Source organism: Mauremys mutica, chromosome 1 (genome assembly GCF_020497125.1).
Source record: "Mauremys mutica isolate MM-2020 ecotype Southern chromosome 1, ASM2049712v1, whole genome shotgun sequence".
Classification (NCBI taxonomy): Eukaryota; Metazoa; Chordata; order Testudines; family Geoemydidae; genus Mauremys; species Mauremys mutica.
The window spans coordinates 27,387,138-27,410,301 of NC_059072.1; the positions used below are offsets into that span (position 1 = coordinate 27,387,138).

Below are 23,164 nucleotides of genomic sequence, written 5' to 3' on the forward strand. Positions count from 1 at the left end.
TTCACAGCCTTATCTAATGCTAAACCAAGTTTTAAGTTCAGGGTGTCTGAACTGCTGCAGAATTTACTTGGGGCTAATGCCTATAACAAGATCTCATATGTCAAAGATCCATTTCAGCTATATGTCTGATGTTCTAGAAACTTCTTTCTTGGTGATACATATTTTATGTTTCCTTTGAGGCCACTTCTTATGAAAATGTGTTTTTGTTCCTGTGAGAAAAGTAAAAACAAAAACAAAAATCTAAATACTTGTATTTTTTCATTTTATAAATTATAAGTAAAAGCAAATAAATATGAAATATTGTATGTAATGGTGTACATCTTGCTTTTCAGACCAGAATCTGTAGAAGCTAGCCCTGTGGTAGTCGAAAAATCAAACAGTTATCCACACCAGTTATATACCAGCAGTTCTCATCACTCTCACAGTTACATTGGTTTGCCTTATGCGGTAAGTTTAGAACTTTGAGTATTTGTGTGAGGTTCCGACTTTTTTAATCAAATCGTTTTGAGGCACATTTAAAGTTCCATATTGTATGTGGACAGGGAAGAGGGGGTCACTTAAAAGCCAGATATACAAAAAGACAAGCATAGTTTTTAGAGTTCTGTTTAATGCTCTTTTACTGTTTGTAATGCTCAGAATCTTAAACTTTCCATTCCAATTTTGTTCTTTTCTATTGAATAAACATTTGCTTTGCTCAGATGAGCTTCTGAGTGGATGTATATAGAGCCTGTTTAGGCAATGTTCAATACTGCTGCTGATGCAGTAGTAGTAAAATCTAGTGTTTGCAACTAGTGCTTCCAGAATGATTTGATATTGGTACATAAACAGACACTTACTTTTCAAGCTGCTTTATCTCCCTTTTCTTGTTTGTGTAAAGTTAAATGTGGATTTAGATATCTAGGCACCTACATAACTGGTCTTAGTTTAAAAAGTTTAATGGGAGCTGCTGGAATCACAGCATTTTTGAAGTGTAGGGCATTATGTAGGTGTTTAAATGTGAATTTAGGAGCATAACTTTGGGCTTCTGTTTTTGAATGTTTTCATTCTGGCTATGGATTTAGAAACCTGACTTCCAAACAAAAGTGGGTATAGGAATCCTTCTGAGGAGTTTGAAAATGAATATTGGTTACTGTGTAGATCCATGTCAAGATAACTGTGGGTTTTTCAAAAAATCATCCAGGACCATAACTATGGTGCTCGTCCTCCTCCAACGCCTCCAGCATCTCCTCCTCCATCAGTTCTTATCAGCAAGAATGAAGTAGGCATATTTACCACTCCCAATTTTGATGAAACTTCCAGTGCTACTACCATCAGCACATCAGAGGATGGAAGCTATGGAACTGATATTACCAGGTGCATTTGTGGTTTTACCCATGATGATGGATACATGATTTGTTGTGACAAATGCAGGTAAAATATTTTATATGAATTAAGATGTTAATACATATGTACATGTTTTTATTTTTTAATCAAACTGTAGTAGTAAGCAGTTTTGAAATAACTAATTACTTTAGATTATATTCAATTTTAGGGTAGGGGAACCGCCATCAAAACAGAGGCTCTTCCAAGTGTATTATAGGCCATGTAACTGTCTTAATCAGCAAAATAGAAGTTCAAGGAGGGAAAGAGTTTCACGCTTTGTTCCAATCTGCTGTTTTGTGTCTGGTTGCTCCATTGTAAATATTTAGCAGTCTACTCTTCTGTCAGTAGTGGGGCTTTTTGCAGGCCATTCACATTATCCATTAAATTCAATCTAGTCCAGCGTTTCTCAAATGCGGACACCGTGGCTGGAGTCAGAGTTCTGTGTGGTTTTCATCCCACAGTCCCTCTATTTATTGACTTTTCTAGTTGTATATAGTTAATTAGTATCCTTAGTATAGTATAGTGTTAGTTAGATTTCGTGTGTGTTAGCTGTAATTTAAGTATTTCCCTGGTGATGCTCACCAGGGTTTAAACATTGTCTGTCGTATGGGGGAGTGATCCCCAGCAGTGATTGCAATGTGGTGCTTGCTGTGCCTAAGTGAAGCCTACATCAAGGAGCGATGTTCGATTTGCAGATATTCACAGAAAAGACTCAGTGAATGGTCGTTGTGATGATGTATCTTAGGAAGAAAGGAATCGATATCTTCCTATATCTGGATGCCTCGTTACTGAGGGGCAGGTCCAGAGAGGAAGCTTTATCATATCAATACTATACTGTGCTTGCTCGGTCATCTGGTTCTTATCCTAAACACTGGGAAGTCAATTTTGGTTCCCACTCAGAAAATCGAGTTCATTGGGCCCTAATAGATTTAACAAGTTCAAGAGCTTTTCTGCTGACTGACTGTTTTCAAGTGATTTGCCACTTTTTGCCTCAGTTTGCAGTCTCAGCCTTCCATGAAAGTTCAGATGTGCTTGGGGCTCTTGGGCCACATGCACACAGGTGGGCCAGTTCACAGGGTTGCACCTTTGCCCCCTCCAAATGTGGCTCAGGATGGTTTACCATCCAACTATTTACCCCTTGGTCAGATTGGTCTGCCTTCCTCAACTGTTCATGGACTCCCCGCAGTGGTGGACATGGTCTAGAGATCATTTGCCAGTGTGTTCTCTTCATCTGGTCCTTGTCAACTAGGTTTGCTGTTGCCGATGCCTCCCTAAAGGGTTGGGGAGTACACCTGCGGTCACTGAAAGTTCAAAGTCTGTGGTTAGAGCTGAAGTCCTCACTGCATATCAACATAGTGGAGCTTCGGGCCAACTACAATTCATGTCCTGCTTTTCTGGACTATTTCAGGGTCTCCGTGGTTTACATACTTACTGATAATATCACTGCATTCTATTATGTGAACTAGCAAGGGGAAGCACACTCCAGGATGCTCTGCCAAGAGGCAATCAGGTTGTGGCAGTTTTGCATTGAGGAGAGCATTTCACTGATAGCCAACTACCTGGATTCTAGAGTCATTTTGAAGACCATCTCAGCAGGAATTTCTTCCTGAGTCACAAGTGGTCTGAAGACAAGTGTCTTTTAGGCCATCTTTGCAAATTGGGGCATTCTGATGATCGACTCCTTTGCGGTGAGGTACAACAAGAAATGTCACCTGTTCTGCTCTCAAGGAGTCCTTAGTCTGGGCTCCTGTCCGACCCTTTATCTCAGCTGGCACTTGGCTCTCCTGTACATTTTTCCCCAATCCCAATCATCCCACTGGTCAGTCTCAAGCTGAAGACAGATCAGGCCAAGCTCATTCTTGTTTCCCCAGTGTGACTGACGCAGTGCTGGTTCTCTGACTTGTGCTGTCAATTCAACCTCCCATGCCCTTTACTCTCCACCCCAAAGTACTCACACAGAATTACGGTCACACATTGCGTCCCGTTCTCAGCTCTGTGCATCTCATGGTGTGGCTACTTTGTGGCTAAATTAAGAGGAAGAGCAGTATTTGGTAGCTGTTTAGCAGGCCCTACTCAAAAGTAGAAAGATCTCTATCAGAATGGCCTAGTCAGTGAAATGGAAGCTGGTTTTGGTGTGTCATTTGCCCATGGAATTCAACCAACACTGGCTTCTATCCAGAATATCTTGGAGTACCTGCTATGCTTTCAAGTTGTTGGGACTTGTGCTTAATTCATTGAAAGCGTATCTGGCAGCAATATTTTTTTCATTCTCCTCTTCAGGGAAGTTTGGTCTTCTCCAATAATATGGTAGCAAGATTCTTAAAAGGACTAATTTTGTCTCCATTCTCCAATCTGGAGAGCTGGTTCTTCTGTGGGAAGTTAATGTGGTACTAATGGCTTTAATAGGACCTCCTTTCAAACCCATGGCATCTTGTCTGTGTCCACTTTTGTGGCTGAAAACTGCATTCCTTGTAGCAATAGCATCCAGAAGAAGGTTGTGTGAGTTGCAGGCTCTGATGGCAGGGCCTCCTTATACACAGTTCTCTAAGGGCAAAGTGACTTTAGACGAAAATTTTGGGTGTGATTGTGAAGTGGTTTCTCAGTTTCATTTGAACCAGGCGGTGTATTTACCTGTGTTTTTCTCAAAAGCGACATTCATCTCCGGAGCAACAGTGTCTCCATACATTAGATTGTAGGCGACGTCTAGCCTTCTGTCTGGACAGGACTAAACCATTTCGTGCTTTGCTTTGCCTCGCCTCTGTCATATGCAGATTGTATGAAGGGTCAAGTGGTCCTTTCACAGACTGTCTCTAAATGAATAACATCCTGTATCAAAACTCTATAAGAAATAGCTTCAGCTATGCCTCCTCAGCAGGTGCGAGCTCATTGTATAAGAGCTAAAACAACATCAGTAGTGTTCCTTAATGACATCTCAGTACTGGACATTTTCAGGGTGCTACATGGTCATCCATCCATACATTTATGAACCATTATTCCTTTACTGCATTTTTCAAGGCAGATGCAAGTTTTGATAAGGCAGTCCTGCACTTGTTGTTTTGGTAGACTCCAAGCCCTGCTTCCATGCTCACAAGCAGCATGGAGTACTGCTTGTGAGTCACCTAAGTGGAATACATGGATGCATCTAGTCGAAGAAGAAATGGTCACTTACTGTAACTGTGGTTCTTTGAGATGTGATGTAGATGTGTATTCCATGACCCACTGTCTATCCTCTTTGCATTGTAGTTTAGTTTTTGGGCATTTGGTGTGAAGGAACTAGGGGAGTGGGGGAGGAAATTGGGGCAGCGCTGCCTCATATAGCCAGGGGAGAGACTATGGTCACGAGGCGCGAGTGTCAACCCTCTATTGATATGTCTAGGCAAAATTATCCAGCTCCAGTGGGCTGAGCGTGCACACACCTAAGTGGAATACATGTCTACATCACATCTTGAAGAACCAAAGTTACGTTAAGTAACCGTTTCTTTTGACCGAACATGTCCAGTGTGCCACGGTCACTAAAAAAGTGTCAATCTTAAATGAATTAATTTCAGAAGACTATACACATGGAATATTTATTTTTTTTCAGTGTTTGGCAGCACATTGACTGCATGGGGATTGACAGGCAGCATATTCCTGATATCTATCTGTGTGAACGTTGTCAACCTAGGTGAGTAGCATATGGCTAATAATGGTGTGTGCATGCAATTTTAAACTCTAACTAGAATATTAGAGACTATAAAATGAATAAAAGTTGCCTTTTAAATATGTTGATTTTATTGAAAATGAGTCTGTCACAAAGTAGCAAGCAGGTTCTGTGTTATAAAGAAGCATACCAAACATGTTAACAAATAAAATTCTTGAAGTGTTAAGCCGAAAACTTGAAAGAGAATTGCTTCTGTTGCTAGGTCATCTGGAAGTAAAATGACTAATTAGATACCTCATCCACTGTTATTTCTTTGTTTCAGTCTTCACTACAGAGAGTGTAGTGGGAAACTACCTTCTCTTTTCAGGTGATAAAGATCAGACATTGTCAAATTGAGGTTTTAAGAGGAGATGCTGGAAAAGCTGTTAAATCAAAGGGCAACAAGTCACTAGGACTAAATGGCATAAACCTAACAATGGGTAACAAATATGAAATTGTATTAGTTAGTTGGAGGATAGCAAATGTTAGAACTACCTTTACTGAGGGTGATCCAGGAGTATAATAGGAGCCTACCTGATATGATTCTGGACCTGTTAGCTGTCGTGGTTCTCTCACCACGGTTTGGCTGCTAAGGTGATTTAGCCCTCCAGCCAAGTCATGAAAAGTCCACCCTTTCTAGGTATCAAGTGCAAACAACAGAAAGTGTCTTTTACCCACATCTTAAGCTGAGCACCATGGCAAGTATCTATGGCACAGGTACAGCTGACCAACCTTCTTTAAGTGCCAACTCACCCTGTGACATAGAGATTAAAGAACAGTTTCAGTTCTTTACTGATTAAAGTCCTGTTTCAGTCCAAGTATGTTGGTTGAGGGAATAATGAAAGAAATGTGCTATGATAGGCACACACTGCACAGCTTTTGTAAAAAAGTAAATCATGTCACCCCAAAATGGTGGCTAAGAGGAGGAGAAATGATAAATCTAATTTATTTGGACTTGCAAAAGGTTTTTCAAAGTTTCTCACAAAAGGCTCTGAAGGGAGTGGGGGAAGAAATTAGGCTTTTTTTCTTCTTTTCTGTATTAAATAGATCTGAGGGTTTTTTGTTTTTTTTTTAAAGGAGGGGATGGAGTTTGTGCCTGTAAATGGGATATGGGTTTTTGTTGTGTGTTTAGGTTTTTTTTTTATTATTACATTGGAAATTCAAATCCTTTCCAGGCTTGAAGGGCGAGATTCACAAGGGGAATTTAGGTGCGGCAATGGTTAGCATTGGAGCACTGAAGTTTTTGGTGACCTGCTGCCTAGCTGAATTCACAAACCCAAGTTACACACCCATATTCCCTATATAATGCCTAGGGAGAGTTAGGTGCCTAAGAAGGGAATTCACAAAAGCCATTATGCTGAGCAGAGAGCTGCCTAAGTTAGCAGTAGGAAATACAGAGGAGACGGTTAAGTAGGGACTTAAACCCAGGTCTCTCGCTTCCAGATGAGTGCCCTAACCTCTGGATTATGGGGTATTCTGGGTTGGGGGTCTTAATCTCTCCTGCTGGAGCTGTTCCACTGTGACTAAATAATTAAATATTCACTGGGCCAGAGAGAAAATGAGTGACTCTATAGCTCATTGGTTAGGGCCCTCATGTGGGAGTTGGGAAACCCAGGTTCCAGTCCCCTTTCTCCAGTGAGTGTTCAAGTATTTTCTATAAAGAGGAACAACTTCAGCAGGCAGATTGAGATATCTACCCCAGAATACCCCTTAGCCAAGTGGTTAGGGCAGTCATCTAGGGTTCAAATCCCTGCTCCACATCAGGTAGAGTAGGGATTTGAACCTGGGTCTCATACATCCTGGGTGAATACTGGGCTATAGTGGGGCACCAGCACCACCTGTCTTGTGTTTGGGTTAGGCTTGCTCTGAGTGCGCCTAGTGGATTGGTCCCTGAAGGTTAGATAGGCAAGGGAACACCAAGTTTGTGAATACCACTATAGCATAGGCATGAATTAAGCATTGAGCTGCTGGGTGGTGTCAGGACTTAGGCAGCTTTCTGCAGGCCCAGCTGCTGAAGTTTTGTCATCTTGAGGATTTTACTGTTGGTAACGTATCCACCTAGGACTTTAGGCTCCTACAGCAGGGGTGGGCAAACTTTTTGTCCTGAGGACCACATCGGGTTTCGGAAATTGTATGGAGGGCCAGTTAGGGGAGGCTGTGCCTCCTCAAACAGTCAGGTGTGGCCTGGCCTTGCCCCCTATCTGACACCCCCCCCCTTGCTTCTCAGCCTCTGACGGTTCTCCTCTCTTCCCCCCCTCCCCCGGCCTGCTGCCCCATCCAACCCCTCCTGTTCCCTGATGGCCCCCCTGGGATCCTTGCCCCATCCACCCCCCCTTCCTGTTCCCTGACAGCCCCCAGAACCCTCCACCCCTGACTGCCCCCTGCTGCCCCATCCAACTCCTCCTTCATTCCTGACTGCCCCCCTCCCCCCCCCGGGAGCCCTGCCCCATCCAACCATGTCTTCTCCCTGTCCCCTGACTGCTCCCAGAACCCCTGTCCCTGACTGCCCCCCTTCGCCCCATCCAACCCCCCCTCCTTCCTGACTGCCCACCCCAGACCCCTGCCCCGATTCAACTCCTGTTCCCTGCCCTCTGACCACCCCAACCCCTGAACCTCCTACTCCCTGACCGCCACCCCGAACTCCCCTTCCTTCTATCTAACCCCCCCCCCCCACTCCCTGCCCCCTTATCACACTGTCTGGAGTGCTGGTGGTGCTACAGCTGCGCTGCCCAGCTGGAGCAAGCCATACCACCGCACAGCACAGACCACCAGGTCAGGCCAGGCTCTGCAGCTGCGCTGCCCCAGGAGCTTGCAGCCCTGGGCGCAGTGAGCTGAGGCTGTGGGGAAGGGGGAGGAACTGGAGGCTAGCCTCCCGGGCCAGGAGCTCAGGGGCCGGGCAGGAGGGTCCTGCAGGCCGTAGTTTACCCACCTCTGTCCTACAGGATTGGGCAGCAGCCAAGCAGTGGTTTTGTGAATGCCATTGGCATCTAAATGTTGGACGTAGGTACCTAAGTCCCTTGTGAATCTAGCCTGAAGTGTCCATGGTAGCTGGAGAACTAGAGAAGCTGTATCACAAAAGTCAAAATGATAAAAACAGAACAATTGAGATAGGGAAGAAGTTTTTACAGTTCAAAACTGTGTTTTGTTAACACCTATTCAACTTTCATGACTGACGAAACTTTTGAATAAAGTATGTCTTAAACATTTAACACCTCCACCCCATCAGATAAATGGTAGAGCTTATAATAAACATGCAGTTAGACCTGGTGGTTCTTCAGCAAAACCATGGAAAACCAGATTTGGCATTTCTGAAATGTTTAAGAATTTTTGCTTCCTTTTTATCTTGAACTCTTTTGACCCCCTTTACATCTTAATTTCTTCAAGTTTCTTTTGAGGGATCTTGTCAAAAGCCTTTTGAAAGTCTAAATAAATTATGTCAAGTGGTTCTGCTTTCTCCACTATTTTATTGATACTTCCAAAGAATTCTGGTTAGTGAGTCATGATTTTCCTTTGCCAGAACTGATTGAACCCTATCACATCATGGTCTTCCAGGTGTTTTAGTTATTCCATTTTTAATCATTGTTTTGACCAATTTCCCATTTAAAGATGGGAATTCTGTAATTCCATGGATCAGCTTAAGAGGTTCTAAATATGGATACAACATTTGCTACCTTGTCAAGTGAGTTAGATGAGACTGGCACTTTTGGGTACTATTATGCACAGATCATACTGTTGCATAATGAAACAGTGAACCAACTACATTTTTATGCATTACAGCATCCACTACTGACTGATCATTACAGAATAAATAAGTAGTGTGTGTACTGATTACTGTAATTGTTTCATGTTTGGCTCCATTTCATACCTAGGTTCAACCACTTAGAAATGTTCTGACGTGTTGACTAAACTGTTCTGAAAATTTTGTTTTTTATGCAGAAGTTTAGATAAAGAAAGGGCAGTGCTGCTGCAGCGAAGAAAAAGGGAAAACATGTCAGGTGGGTACAAAGAAAATGTAATACACTTATTAAAATGTCATATAATATACTGAATGTTTCAAGGAACTGTAAAGACCCTGAGAATATTTTTATAGTTCTCCAGTTTGCAGCCTTGCAGGTGCTTTGTAACTAGCATTCTTGCATATAACATCTGGAATAGAATGAAATATTTTAACCATATTTTATCTTATCAAACAAAGCACATCTTGATTTTATATATGTACTAGTCAGTTATGAAACTCTGTAAGAAACAAGTTTCTTCTTTGAGGGATGATTTCCATGTTTGTTCCACACGTGGGTCTGCACGCACACCATCCGCCTGAGTTTGGAGATTTTTAGTAAGCGGTGTCCCTTGGCCTGCATGTGCACAGTTGTTCTGCTTGTGCTCCAAACAGAGAGTATAAGAGGCAGTGTGGACTGACACTTCTCCAGTTCCTTCTTACTAGTGCATGGTCTCATTCAATCTTCTGTATCCGCAGCTTCTCCTATTGTTGCTTCTAATTAGTATTTTAGAATTTCACTCTTAGATTTATAACTTTTAGTATTTAGTAAAGTGTAGCTTTAATTCTCTCCCCGCTGTGGGGAAGCTCTCCCCTGAGGGCAAGGACTATGCCTACAGTCCCAGGTTTAAGAATTGAATATCTTGCCCCTGCTCCTTTCCAGTGAGTGACAAACACCAACGCTGCCTTTAGTGTCTTGGTAAGGCTCACTTCTCCACTGAGTGCAGCATTTGCTACTCCTTCCCTCCCTGACTGTGTGAGGGTTGGGAGGGAACAGTGAATGGAGAAAGCCATTAGCCCACAGTTGGATCACAACATCGGCCTCAGTCAAGAGGTAGCACCTCTGTGAGTGCGGCCTCAGGAGCTGAGGCTGCAACTTCCAAGCTTAAAGTCCAAGGCGTCTTATGACAATAAGTGACACACTCACAAGCACAGAGACAGATCCTACTCTAAATCTATCCTGAAGAGAAAAGATCCCTTTCCCAAGTCAGACAAGTCCTCACATATGGTCCTAAGGACTTAAGTCTTGGTAAACCTCCCCAGCAGGAAAATGCAACATGCAGGAGTAAGGATCCATCGGTTCCAATCTTTGATCAAGCGTATAAATCAGAAAAAAGACCTCCACTGCCATTATCTTCAACATCCAGATGAGACTCTGCACTGGTACCAACAAGGCCCCAGAGGGATTTGACATCTGCTGTGACCAGGGAAGTGTCTGATCCGACTGCTCTGACCACCAGTTCACCCTACATCACAGAGTGGTCTGAGACCTGCATCTTCCCAAAGGATGTTTTTGTTCAGTTACCTTCAATCCCCTCTTCTCTCAGGTCTATTCTTATTTAGAGACATTATACCAGAGCAGCGGTTCTCAGCCTGTGGGCCGCATGCAGCCCAATTGGAACTCAGCTCACCTGTGTGCTAAAGGCTGGCCTCCAAGGCGGGGTCCAGGTTCTTGGCTGCCCAGCACGGGGGAGATAAGATGCAGGTAGACCCCTGTAGGGTCCGGGGTTGAGGCAGCCGGCAGGCCCTGCGAGCTCCAGGGGGCTGCTGCCCTGCCACCTGGCCCCTGCGGCCCAGGTAACACATTGTGGGCCGCATATTCGGCCCATGATTATAAATAAGTTGACAACCACTGCACCAGAGTAAGATAATTTTCCATCTGCAGACCTGAGTACCCATACTTTGGTACCAATGGTCAGTTGAGAACCAACCTTCTCACTGAATGAGTTGGAGGCCCCAGATGAGCCTCTACTCCTGCATGAGGAGCAAGTCTGGATGGAAGCTCCAGGCGATTGGGATTCTGTTGTCCACCCAGGTATGACTTTCCAAGGGACAGATGGTTCCCAGTGCCCCAACCAGTTGAACCCTTGTACTGGTACCCTTTCTCCTACACAAGTCTACAGTTCAGAATTGCTAATTACGAGGCCCTGTTAGCAAAATACAATTTCACCAATTATGTGAAGTTGTTAGAATTCAAAGACAAACTCCCTTTGAGTAGAATCCAATTCCAGAACTTAATTGATTAGGGTAAATCGCTAGCCAGAACAAATCTTCAGGCTGTTGATGCTTCTGATACTGCTTCCAGAGCGATGGCTATTGCGGCTATGAGGAGATGATCCTGATTGCAGTCCTCAATTTTTCTGGAGAGGTATAAAGTACCATTGAAGACCTGACCTCTGATTCAGTTAACTATTTTAATGAAAAGACTGATTGGTTTCTTCATTCTTGTAAAGGCTTGATAACATTTATCTTTGAGTATCTATACATCTGTCCCAAAGAGAGAACATCACAAACAGGGGTACAGAAAAAGACCACGTCCTCAACTGTTTTATCATCAGTGCTCTCACAAACCACTGTGCAAATGACAGAGGGTACAGAGACCGAGGTATGTAGTTTCCTCAACATCTATTGTTACACCTCACCCCAACCCACACCTGAAGGTTTTCTTTTGATAGGACTTTTGAGATCCGTGTTCCTGAATTGATACCTTAGAATCATAGAATATTAGGGTTAGAAGAGACCTCAGGAGGTCATCTATTCCAATCCCCTGATCAAAGCAGGACTAACACCAACTAAATCATCCCAGTCAGGGCTTTGTCAAGCCGAGCCTTAAAAACCTCTAAGGATGGAGATTCCACCATCTCCCTAGGTAACCCATTCCAGTGCTTCATCACTCTCCTAGTGAAATAGTGTTTCCTAGTATCCAGCCTAAACCTCCACGACTGCAGCTTGAGACCATTGCTTCTTGTTCTCTCATCTGCTACCTCTGAGAACAGCGTAGCTCCATCCTCTTTGGAACCCCTCTTCAGGTAGCTGAAGGCTGCTATCAAATCCCCCCTCACGCTTCTCTTCTGCAGACTAAATAAGATCAGTTCCCTCAGCCTCTCCTCATAAATCACGTGCCCCAGCCCCCTAGTCGTTTTTGTTGCCTTCCGCTGGACTCTCCAATTTGTCCACATCCCTTCTGTAGTGGGGGAACCAAAACTGGACACCATACTTGCGCTGTGGCCTCACCAGTGCAGAATAGAGAGGAATAATCACTTTCCTTGATCTACTGGGAATGCTCCTACTAATACAGCCCAATATGCCGTTAGCCTTCTTGGCAACAAGGGCACACTGCTGACTCATATCCAGCTTCTCGTCCTCTGTAATCCAGGTCCTTTTCTGCCTGCATGGGATTCTTACTTCCTAAGTGCAGAACTCTACACTTGTCCTTGTTGAACCTCATCAGATTTGTCTAGGTCACTCTGGATCCTATCCCTACCCTCCAGCTTATCTACCTCTCCCCTTCATCTTAGTGTCATCTGCGAACTTGCTGAGGGTGCAATTCATCCTATCATCCAGATCATTAATAAACATGTTGAACAAAACTGGCCCCAGGACTGAGCCCTGGGGCACTCCGTTTGATACTGGCTGCCAACTAGACATCGAGCCGTTGAGCCCGACAATCTAGCCAGCTTTTTGTCCACCTTCTAGTCTATTCATCCAATCCATACTTCTTTTAAGTTTTTGTCAAAAATACTGTGGAGAATGTATCAAAAGCTTTGTTAAAGTCAAGATATATCACATCCACCGCTTTCCCCATATACATAGAGCCAGTTACCTAATCATAGAAGGCAGTCAGGTTGGTCAGGCATGACTTGCCCTTGGTGAATCCATGTTGACTGTTCCTGATCTCCTTCCTTTCCTCCAAGTGCTTCAAAATGGATTCCTTGATGACCTGCTCCATGATTCTGCCAGGGACTGAAGTGAGGCTGACTGGTCTGTAATTCCCCAGGTTCTCTTTCTTCCCTTTTTTGAGTATGGGCACTATATTTGCCTTTTTCCAATCGTCCGGGATCTCCCCTGATCGCCACAAATTTTCAAAGATAATAGCCAATGGCTCTGCAATCACATCAGCCAACTCCCTCACATGCTTGGATGCACTAGGTCTGGACCCATGGGCTTGTGCATGTCCAGCTTTTCTAAATAGTCCATACCCTGTTCTTTCACCACTGAGGACTGCTCACATCCTCCCCATACTGTGTTGCCCAGTGCAGCAGTCTGGGAGCTGACCTTGTCTGTGAAGACCGAGGTTTAAAAAAAAGCATTGCCTGCAATTGAGAGGCAATAACAGACAAGTGAGTGCTGAAAATTATTCACTCTGGCTCTTTGATCAAGTTTCTGTTACCTCTTACCACCAACCCCATTCCCAGTCCATTTTCACGGACTAATCTCATAAGGAAATCCTACATCAAGAGGTGCACCTTTTGCCACTTCTCCGTCAGGGGAAGGGATTCTTCTCCCCATATTTCCTAGTCCCCAGAAAGAATGAAGGGTAGAGACTGATTCTTGACCAATGCCAATTAAATGTATGAATCCAAAAATTAAAATGCTGTGTGGTCACACTGGGATCAAAAATTTCCCCTCTGGAAGGAGGACATATAGTTTGTGGCTTTTGACATGAAAGAGGCTTAGTTTCACATAGACATGCACCCATCCTACAGAAGGTTCTTCAGGTTCTTCTTCGAGAGATGTCCCTGTGGGTGCTCCACTCCAGGTGTTGATGCGTCTCTGCGCCTTCACTCAGAGATTTTTGCAGCAGTACTCATACTGGCCACGCATGCGCAGAGCCTCTCTTACCCCCCGGTGGCCGGTCTCCTCAGTTCCTTCTCTGGCGTCCCCGGCTTGAGATGGAGCTCAGCAGACTCGCTAAGAACTTTCTTCCTCTTGTTAAAATTACCCTTCTAGTTAGTTAGTTTGTTGTTAGTCATAGTTAGTTACCTTTTTCTCTTAAACCTTCCCCCCACCCCCTTTGTTCCTGTCAGCCACAGCCGCTTCTGACATGCCTGGCTCCCCAGGCTTTAAGTGCTGCTCTACCTGCAAGGAGCCTATCCCCCTTTCAGATGGTCACTCAAAATGTATAAAATGTTTGGAGGAGACCCACATCCCCCAAAAATGTGCCCACTGCAGTAAATTTATCTCGAAGGCACGGAAGGACAGGGAGCTTAGACTAAACTGCTCCTCCTTCAGAGATCCCTAGGGTCAGCTTCAGACCCAGGCGCTGACTCCAGCTCCGCTGCCCATCACAGCCCCTCCCCCTCCCCCCCGCCTCAAAGAAGCACAAAAAAACTGCAAAAAAAAAAAAGGGCACCTTCAGTCATCCACAAAGGAAACCCTACGGGATAAGATTTCTCTGGGCAGGTCTACTGCTTCCCTCCCGCTGTTTTCCCGCTTGAGCACGTTTGAGATGCCGGGCTCCTCCGGCACCGCGTGAAACCCGCTTGCTGCTTTGATGGCAGCGCAAAGTTCCGGTGCCGAGGCTTCAGGCTTCCAGTTGCCTGCCTCTCTTCCGGTACCATTCGGCACCGCGACGGACACGGTGCCGACATATCAGGACCTGCCTGACCCTCGTAGGCTGATATTGATCTCCTGGCTCCAGCACCGACACCCACTGAGCTGACCAGCAGTGAGTTAAGGCTCAAAACACCAGTGCAGAGGAAATTTTCCTGACAGCAGATTCCTCCTGCACAGCCTTCACCTCACACAGAAGCCTCAGCACTGCAATTTACTCAGTCAAGGGACCTCTTTGTATCACCTACCCTGCAGTCACCCCTAGTGAATGCCTACTTCTCTACAATGGCTGACTCAGGGTCTGGACAGCCTTCCTCCAGTGATTAGGAAGCTGGACTGCAAGGGGATTTTTCACCGTATCAAGATTCCCATCCTCAGACCCCTGTCAACAGAGGTCACAGAAAAATTACCTCCTCCTACTCTCAAGATCCTGCCCCATGGTGTGTGAACCCCTGAATGGTACCACCTATGCCCTTCCCACCGCCGTGGCAATATTGGGCCCCATGGGCATCGTATCCTCGAGAACACACTCACTACTCCACCTCCACCAGGCGCAACACCTGCCTAGCACCACCAGCTGACGTACCTGCTACTGATGCAAGACACCAGGCAGCATTGTCACAACTGCAGGATCAATCACATCCTGCTCCTATTCCAGTAGACCCGGAGGTACCACCTGAAGAAGCCTTACTTCCCCCTCCCACAACATCTTTGGATGACTTCTCACAATTTCAAGACCTTTTTAAAAGAGTTGCCAGTGAGTTGAGAATTAATTTGGAGGAGGTCCCTGAACAACAGCATGAGTTAACGGACATCCTACAGCCTTCTTCTTCCTCTAGGGTTGCATTACCAATCAACTCAGCCCTTTTAGAACCTGCTAAGGCCATCTGGCAGACCCCCGCTGCAAGCCTACCTACCTGTAAACGAGTGGATCGCAAGTACTTCATTCCTTCTAAGGGCTCTGAATTCCTTTTTACCTATCCAGCACCAAACTCCTTGGTAGTAGATGCAGCCATCCAAAGGGCCAAACAGCAGTATTCCTGCCCTACCCCATCCAACAAAGACAGTAAACACTTGGACCTCCTTGAACATAAAGTATATGCATCTTCAATGCTACAATTTCATATTGCTAATTATACTGCAGTTCTTGCAAATTATGACCACAAAAACTATAACAAATTCACAGACTTTATTGTTGCTTCTTTTCTTATGGAATGTTATCAATTTACAGCTCTAGTCTCTGAGGGACAAATCATATCACATACCGCTCTTCAGGCGGCCCTCGATGCAGCCATTGCTGCAGCAAGATCCACCACCACAGCAGTGGTCATGCGCCGTGGTTCATGGCTCTCCTCTTCCTTTCCATGAGAGGTCCAGAGTACCATTGAAGATCTTCCCTTTGATGGTGACAAATTCTTTGTTTCCACCACGAACGACATACTTCATTCAGTGAAGGACTCAAGGGCAACCCTCTGGTCCTTAGGAATCCAAACCCCTACGACCAGAAGGTGACAATATAGCTTTCAACCTTACCACCGTCCACGCTACCCCGCATATACACAGCACTTCCATAGATCACAGAAGCAACAACAGCAACGCCAGAGACCTAGATACCAGTGTCGTCATCTCAATTCTTCGGTAACGCCTCAAGCCCCTCCAACTAATAAGCAGATTTGAAGTTTTGGTCAAGGACCTAGAAAACAACGTTCCCACTTCAGTGCTTACACCCCATGTCCCTATTTTTGGACACCGCCTATGGCCATTCTCCCACCAGTGACAGAGCATTACCACCGACAAGTGAGTTATAGAGCTCGTCACAATTGGCTACTCTATTCCCTTCCTCTCCTTGCCTCCCACTCACCCACCCTCCCCATCTCTCTTCAGGGGACCCCTCTCACGAGCCACTGCTCTTCCAAGAAGTACAACATCTCCTTCAGTTGGGAGCAGTGGAACTTGTGCCCGAACAACACAGAGGGAAGGGCTTTTATTCCCATTATTTCTTAACAGAAAAGAAAACAAATCCACATTACGTCCTACCCAGCACCTGGAGTTCATAGGAGTGGACCTCCATTCCCGAAAGGGGTTGGCATCTCTCCCACCGGACCGATTCAACACCATAAAACTTCTGGCCACAAAACTTGGCAACAGTCCCCAGGTCATTGCCCGAGACCTAGTAGTTGTAGGCAGTCACATGGCCTTGTGCACTTTCGTGGTCCAAAATGCACGCCTGTACATGAGGTGTTTCCAAGCTTGGTTGGCCATGGTTTACAAACCAAATGTGCATGCTCCAAACAAGCCTCTCTCCATACCCTTCCGAGTCAAAGACTCTCTAGTATGGTGGACAGTTCCCTCCAACCTCTGCTCTGGAGTCCGCTTTCTTCAGGACGATCCATCCCTCATAATGACTACCGATGCATCCCTCACAGGGTGGGGCGCGCACATGTCTCACCACGCAGTCCAGGGGCTGTGGTCTTCAGCTGAAACCTCCCTGTACATAAATGTCCTAGAACTTCGATCCATATGCAATGCCTGCCATCACTTCCTCCCACTAATCAGGAATCAACATGCACACATAATGACAGACAACATTGCCTGCATGTTCTTTGTAAACAGGCAGGGAGGAGCTTGCTCTCACTCGCTTTGCACAGAGGCTATGAAGCTCTGGAATTGGTGCCTTGCGAACAACATCCAGATATCAGCCGCCTATCTTCCCAGAGTTACGAATACGATAGCAGACGAATTAAGCAGATGCTTTCCCTGGAATCACGAATGGGAGATAAACAAGACAATCATCCGCAACATATTTCGCATTTGGGGTCACCCAACCATAGACCTTTTTGCAACTGCAAAAAACACAAAATGTCCCGAATTTTGCTCCAGAGCAGGACTCGACAAACGTTCCCTGGGAGACGCATTCATGGTCCCATGGCACCGGAACTTACTCTACGCTTTCCCCCCCATTACCGGTTCTCCACAGAGTTCTGACAAAGATACGAACAGATCGTGCCACGGTGATCTTGGTTGCCCCGTCGTGGCCCAGGCAACTGTGGTTTCCATTCCTCACCAGAATGTCAATTTGACCACGAATATTGTTGCCCCTCACTCCGAACCTCTTATCATAGCAACGCTACCCTTTCTTCACCCCAACCTGTCCATGCTTTACCTCAAAGCCTGGTTCCTACATGGCTCTCCCAAAACGAACTAGCTTGCTCTGACCAAGTTCAAAGAGTGCTACTACACAGCAGCACTCAATCTACTCACACCACCTGTCTGCAAAAGTGGAAACAATTCACGCAATGGTGTTCACCTAAACAACTTTCTCCCACGTCGGTACCTCTCCTGCTCATACTTGATTACCTACTGGACATTAAGCAATCTGGCCTTTCTTTCAGCTCCATCAGAGTCCATTTAGCTGCTATTACAAACTTTCATGACAGACTCGACAGTACCTCTCTCTTTGCTCATCTGATCACCAAGTGTTTCCTCAAGGGACTTCAAACCCTATTCCCAGACATTAAACCGCCTACTCCTCCGTGGGACCTTCATTTAATATTAACCTGCCTAATTCAACAACCATTTGATCCCCTAGCCACTTGCTCCCTTTTACACCTCTCTATGAAAACAGCATTTTTATTGGCAATTACCTCCACCAGACAGGCAGGAGAAATAGCAGCTCTTATGGCAGAGTCACCATGTACGCTATTTTTCAAGAACAAGGTTACCCTTAGATTACACCCCAAATTTCTTCCAAAGGTTCATTTCTCATTCCACATTAATGAGCCAATACACCCATCGAACTTCTTTCTGAAATCACATGCAAACTCTTTCGAAGCCACAATGCATACGTTAGATGTACGCAGGGCCTTGTCCTTCTATTTGGATAGAACCAAACCTTTTAGAAACTCTTCTAGACTTTTTGTCTCCATCGCGGAGCGTTCCAAAGGGACACCTATTTCTACCCAGAGACTTTCAAACTGGTTTTCTGACTGCATCCAATTGTGCTATCAGATAAAGAAAGTTACACCTCCAGCCTGCATCATTCCACTAGATCTGTGACTACCTCTGTAGCTTTCTTATGGAAAGTTCCCCTGGCTGACATCTGTAAAGCGGCCACTTGGTCTTCTGAACACACATTTGTTAAACACCATGCCCTTGCTTTAAGGCCCTCTCTCTGATACACGATTGGGCAGAGCTATATTATCTATTGCAGGGGTCCCCAACCCCCGGGCCGCGGACCGGTACCGGTCCATGGCCTGTTAGGAATCGGGCCGCGAACCGAGCGCACAGCAGGACATGAGCGGTGAGTGCACAGCAGGACATGAGCGGCTAGGACATGAGCGGTGAGTAAGCTAGCAAAGCTTCATCTGTGTTTAGAGCCGCTCCCCGTCGCTCGCATTACTGCCTGAGCTCCGCCTTCTGTCAGATGTTAGATTCTCATAGGAGCGTGAACCCTACTGTAAACTGTGCATGCGATGGAGGGAGTTTTGCACTCCTTATGAGAATCTAATGCCTGATGATCTGAGGTGGAGCTGAGGCTATGATGCTAGCGCTGGGGAGCGGCTGCAAAAACAGATTACATTAGCAGAGGTTTCACTGCACAGAGACCATAATAAATCAGTCGCTTGCAGACTAATATCAGAACCCTATCAGTGAGTGGCAAGTGACAATTAAGCTGCATCTGGTGGCAGGCTTTATAATGGCAAGTGAGTTGATGTACTTCAATTGTACAGCTGCATCTGGTGGCAGGCTTTAAGTCAGAATCCGACACTTATATTAGTCCGCACGTGGCCCGCCCATTATTTTATTTACCACTTCCGTCCGTGCCTCTTTCCCGCACAGTTTTGGTAAGCCCACAAGCTAACCCTGGCCAAAATGAGTAAAAAACAAACGTCGCTGCAAAGCTTCTTTGAAAAGGGGGAAAGGCCCAATGATGAGACAGCAGAAGACTCTAAGACGGCCAACAAAAAGAAAGCTGCATTTAAAAGAAAATACCAAGAGTCCTACTTGAATTACGGGTTCATTGCAACAGGTGACTCACATTCTCCACGCCCGCTTTGTATAATATGTGGTGACCACCTATCCAACGAAGCCATGAAACCTTCAAAACTGCTTCGCCACATGGAGACCAAGCACCCTGCATTAAAAGACAAGCCGTTGGAGTTTTTCAAAAGAAAAAAACGTGAACACGAAGAACAGAAGCAATTACTGAAGGCCACCACTTCATCAAATGTCTCTGCACTGAAAGCATCATTCTTAGTGGCTAACCGCATTGCTAAAGCTAAGAAGCCCTTTACTATTGGTGAAGAGTTGATCCTGCCTGCTGCTAAGGACATTTGTTGTGAACTTTTAGGAGAGGCTGTAGTTCAAAAGATGGCACGTGTTCCCCTTTCGGCTAGCACCATAACTAGACGAATTGATGAAATAGCAGAGGATATTGAGGCACAATTGTTAGAGAGGGTGAATGAGTCACTGTGGTACGCAATCCAGGTTGACGAGTCTACCGATGTTGACAACAAGGCAACAATGCTTGTTTTTGTGCGATATATTTTTCAGGAGGATGTGCATGAGGATATGTTATGTGCACTTTTGTTGCCAACCAACACCACAGCTGCAGAACTATTCAAGTCTTTGAATGATTACATGTCAGGAAAACTGAATTGGTCATTTTGTGTGTCTATATGCACGGACGGAGCAACTGCCATGACTGGACGGCTTTCTGGTTTCACTACTCGGGTCAAGGAGGTCGCTTCTGAATGTGAGTCTACGCACTGTGTCATCCATAGAGAAACGCTAGCTAGCCGAAAAATGTCATCTGAACTTAACAAAGTTTTGCAGGATGTGATTAAAATTATCAACCACATTAAAGTACATGCCCTTAACTCACGTCTGTTCGCGCAGCTCTGTGAGGAGATGGACGCAGAGCACACACGTCTTCTCTTATACACAGAAGTGAGATGGCTTTCTAAAGGTAGATCACTGGCCAGAGTTTTTGAGTTACGAGAGCCGCTCCAGAGATTTCTTTTAGAAAAACAGTCACCATGGGCAGCACATTTCAGTGACACAGAATGGGTCATAAAACTTGCTTACTTGTGTGACACATTCAACCTGCTCAACAAACTCAATCTGTCACTTCAGGGGAGAACGACAACTGTGTTCAAGTCGGCAGATAAAGTGGCTGCATTCAAAGCCAAACTAGAATTATGGGGGCGATGAGTGAACATTGGGATTTTTGACATGTTTCAAACATTAGCAGAGATTTTGAAAGAGGCTGAGCCAGGGCCTTCTTTTTCCCAGCTGGTGCATGATCACCTATCTCAGCTTTCAAAAGAGTTTGAGCATTACTTCCCAACCACAAAAGACCCCTGAACTGGGAAGGAATGGATCCGCGACCCATTTGTGAGTAAGCCAGGTGAATCGACTTTATCCGTGCTAGAAGAGGATCAACTGCTTGAGATCACAAATGACGGTGGCCTTAAAAGTATGTTTGAGACGACTTCAAATCTCCATATGTTCTGGATTAAAGTCAAGGCGGAATATCCTGAGATTTCCACAAAAGCACTGAAAAGCTTACTTCCATTTTCAACATCCTATCTTTGTGAAGCAGGGTTTTCTGCAGTGACAGCAACCAAAACGAGATTACGTAGACGACTGGACATAAGCAACACACTTCGGGTGTCGCTGTCTCCCATCACTCCCAGATGGGACCGTCTAGTTGCAGGAAAACAAGCTCAGGGCTCCCACTAATTCTGCATTATGGTCAGTTGTATAATTATTTCATTATATATTACAATAATAATAGAAATAAAAGTACAAAAATAAATGTAATGCGCTTGAATCGTCCCAAAACCATCCCACAGGTCCGCGGAAATTTTTTTTTTCTACGAAACCAGTCTCTGGTGCCAAAAAGGTTGGGGACCGCTGATCTATTGCATTCCTATCAGATCCAATGTCCCTACCTCCTTGAGACACACTGCTTTTAAGCCACCTGGAGTGGAGCACCTACAGCGATATCTCTTGAAGAAGAGGAGGAGGTTACTCACTCTGTGCAATAACTGATGTTCTTCGAGATGAGTGTCCCTGTGGGTGCTCCACTACCCACCCTCCTCTCCTCTACTTCGGAGTTGGGGTAGCCTCCGTTGTAGAGAAGGAACTGAGACCACCAGCCACGCATGCGTACTATTAAGGTATACTCAGAGCAGGGGGGCAGGCTCTGCGCATGCATAGCCTGTATGAGTACTGCTGCAAAAATCTTCGAGCGAAGGTGCAGGGACACACCAACACCTGGAATGGAGCACCTACAGAAACAGTCATCTCAAAGAACGTCAGTTACAGCACAGGGTGAGTAACCTCCTCTTCTTTCTTTGGCAAGACTGTTACCAATTCAGAATCCTCTCATTTGAGCTAGCTATGACACCCAGGGTCTTTTACAGAAGTCTTTTTCAGTGGTTGCAGCTTGGATGAGAAGAAGCGGCTTTTACTGTTTTTCTATACGTTGATGACTGGCTCCTGGTGGGGAGATCCAGCAGAAAAGTCCGGTTGGCAACCATATTCCTACTCTGCCTATTGTCTTCTTTGAGAATCTGTGTCTGCCACAAAAAATCCACGTTTACTCCCACAAGGACTAGAGATTTTATAGGTGTGACCTTGGACTCGACTGCAGCAAGAGCCTGTCTACTGATGGAGAGATTCTACACCTCAAGTGATTTGATAAAACAGGTCACCCTCAGACTTCAGACTACAGTCAGGGTTTCCTTTTCCCTTCTAGGCCATGTGGTCTCATGCATCTAGTTACACCATTTGCTAGGCTCCATTTCTGTTGCCTATAAGCCTGGCTTCAGTCTGTCTACTCATCAGACAAAGACAACATCAGTTCCAGAGTAACAGGTTACCGTCAGGGGGGGAATAGCTCAGTGGTTTGAGCGTTGGCCTGTTAAACCCAGGGTTGTGAGTTCAATCCTTGAGGGGTCATTTAGGGATCTGGGGCAAAAATCTGTCTGGGGATTGGTCCTGCTCTGAGCAGCAGGTTGGACTAGATGACCTCCTTGAAGTCCTTTCCAACTCTGATATTCTTTATTAAAAAAAAAAAAGGTTACAGTCTCTCTTGCAAACCCAGAAAATATTCAGGTTGGAGTTCCTTCCCTCACACCAACACCCAAAGTGAGCATCATTACAGATGCTTCCCTCTTAGTTTGGGGAGCCCATATGGTTAAGCACACTGCACAAGGAACTTGGTCCCCTCTGGAGGCCAGAATCCATATCACTTTACTGGAATTAAGAGCAGTGTATTGAGCATGCAATACATTCCTTCCACTCATCCAGTCCCAATATTTCCAGTTAATGTTGGACAATAGGATGACTATCTTCTCCGTAAACAAACAGAGAATGAGATCCCTTTCCCTGTGTGTAGAGACAGTCAACCTCTGGAATTGATGTAACAGTAACCACATAACTCTCCCAGCAGCATGCCTACCAAGTGCACAGAACTCCCTACATGTTTTTTAAACGTGTAATTTCCTAGGTTTTGGGGCTCCTTGACCCAATCTCCTTTCCCTTTCAGTCTCTGGCAACTTCCTCCTGGTGACTGCAGGGGGCAGGTCATTGGGAATATAAGAGAGAGAGTTCAGGTGCCTAGACCCCATATGGCTGCAGCAGCCCAGAGTTGCCCTTGGAGTGAAAGTCCTGCTCAGCTGTGGTGTGAAGCATGCTCATTTCAGACAATCTTCAAGGACTCTAGCTGCTAAATTTTTAAGTCTCTACTGAGCATGTGTGAACTCAGATTTTTCAAAGTCTTTTAA

The 23,164-nt window shown here is 45.3% G+C and overlaps 1 protein-coding gene across 2 annotated transcripts in view; it reads left to right on the forward strand.

The window, feature by feature from the left end:
* Positions 1–23,164, forward strand: part of KMT2E (lysine methyltransferase 2E (inactive)) — a 133,862-nt gene that overhangs the window by 34,577 nt on the left and 76,121 nt on the right. For both annotated transcript variants that reach the window (XM_045029899.1, XM_045029906.1), the window contains exons 3-6: positions 333–447; positions 1,181–1,410; positions 4,946–5,026; positions 8,978–9,036. In XM_045029899.1, the coding sequence (XP_044885834.1) occupies positions 333–447; positions 1,181–1,410; positions 4,946–5,026; positions 8,978–9,036 (485 nt within the window). The remainder of the gene's footprint in view (positions 1–332; positions 448–1,180; positions 1,411–4,945; positions 5,027–8,977; positions 9,037–23,164) is intronic.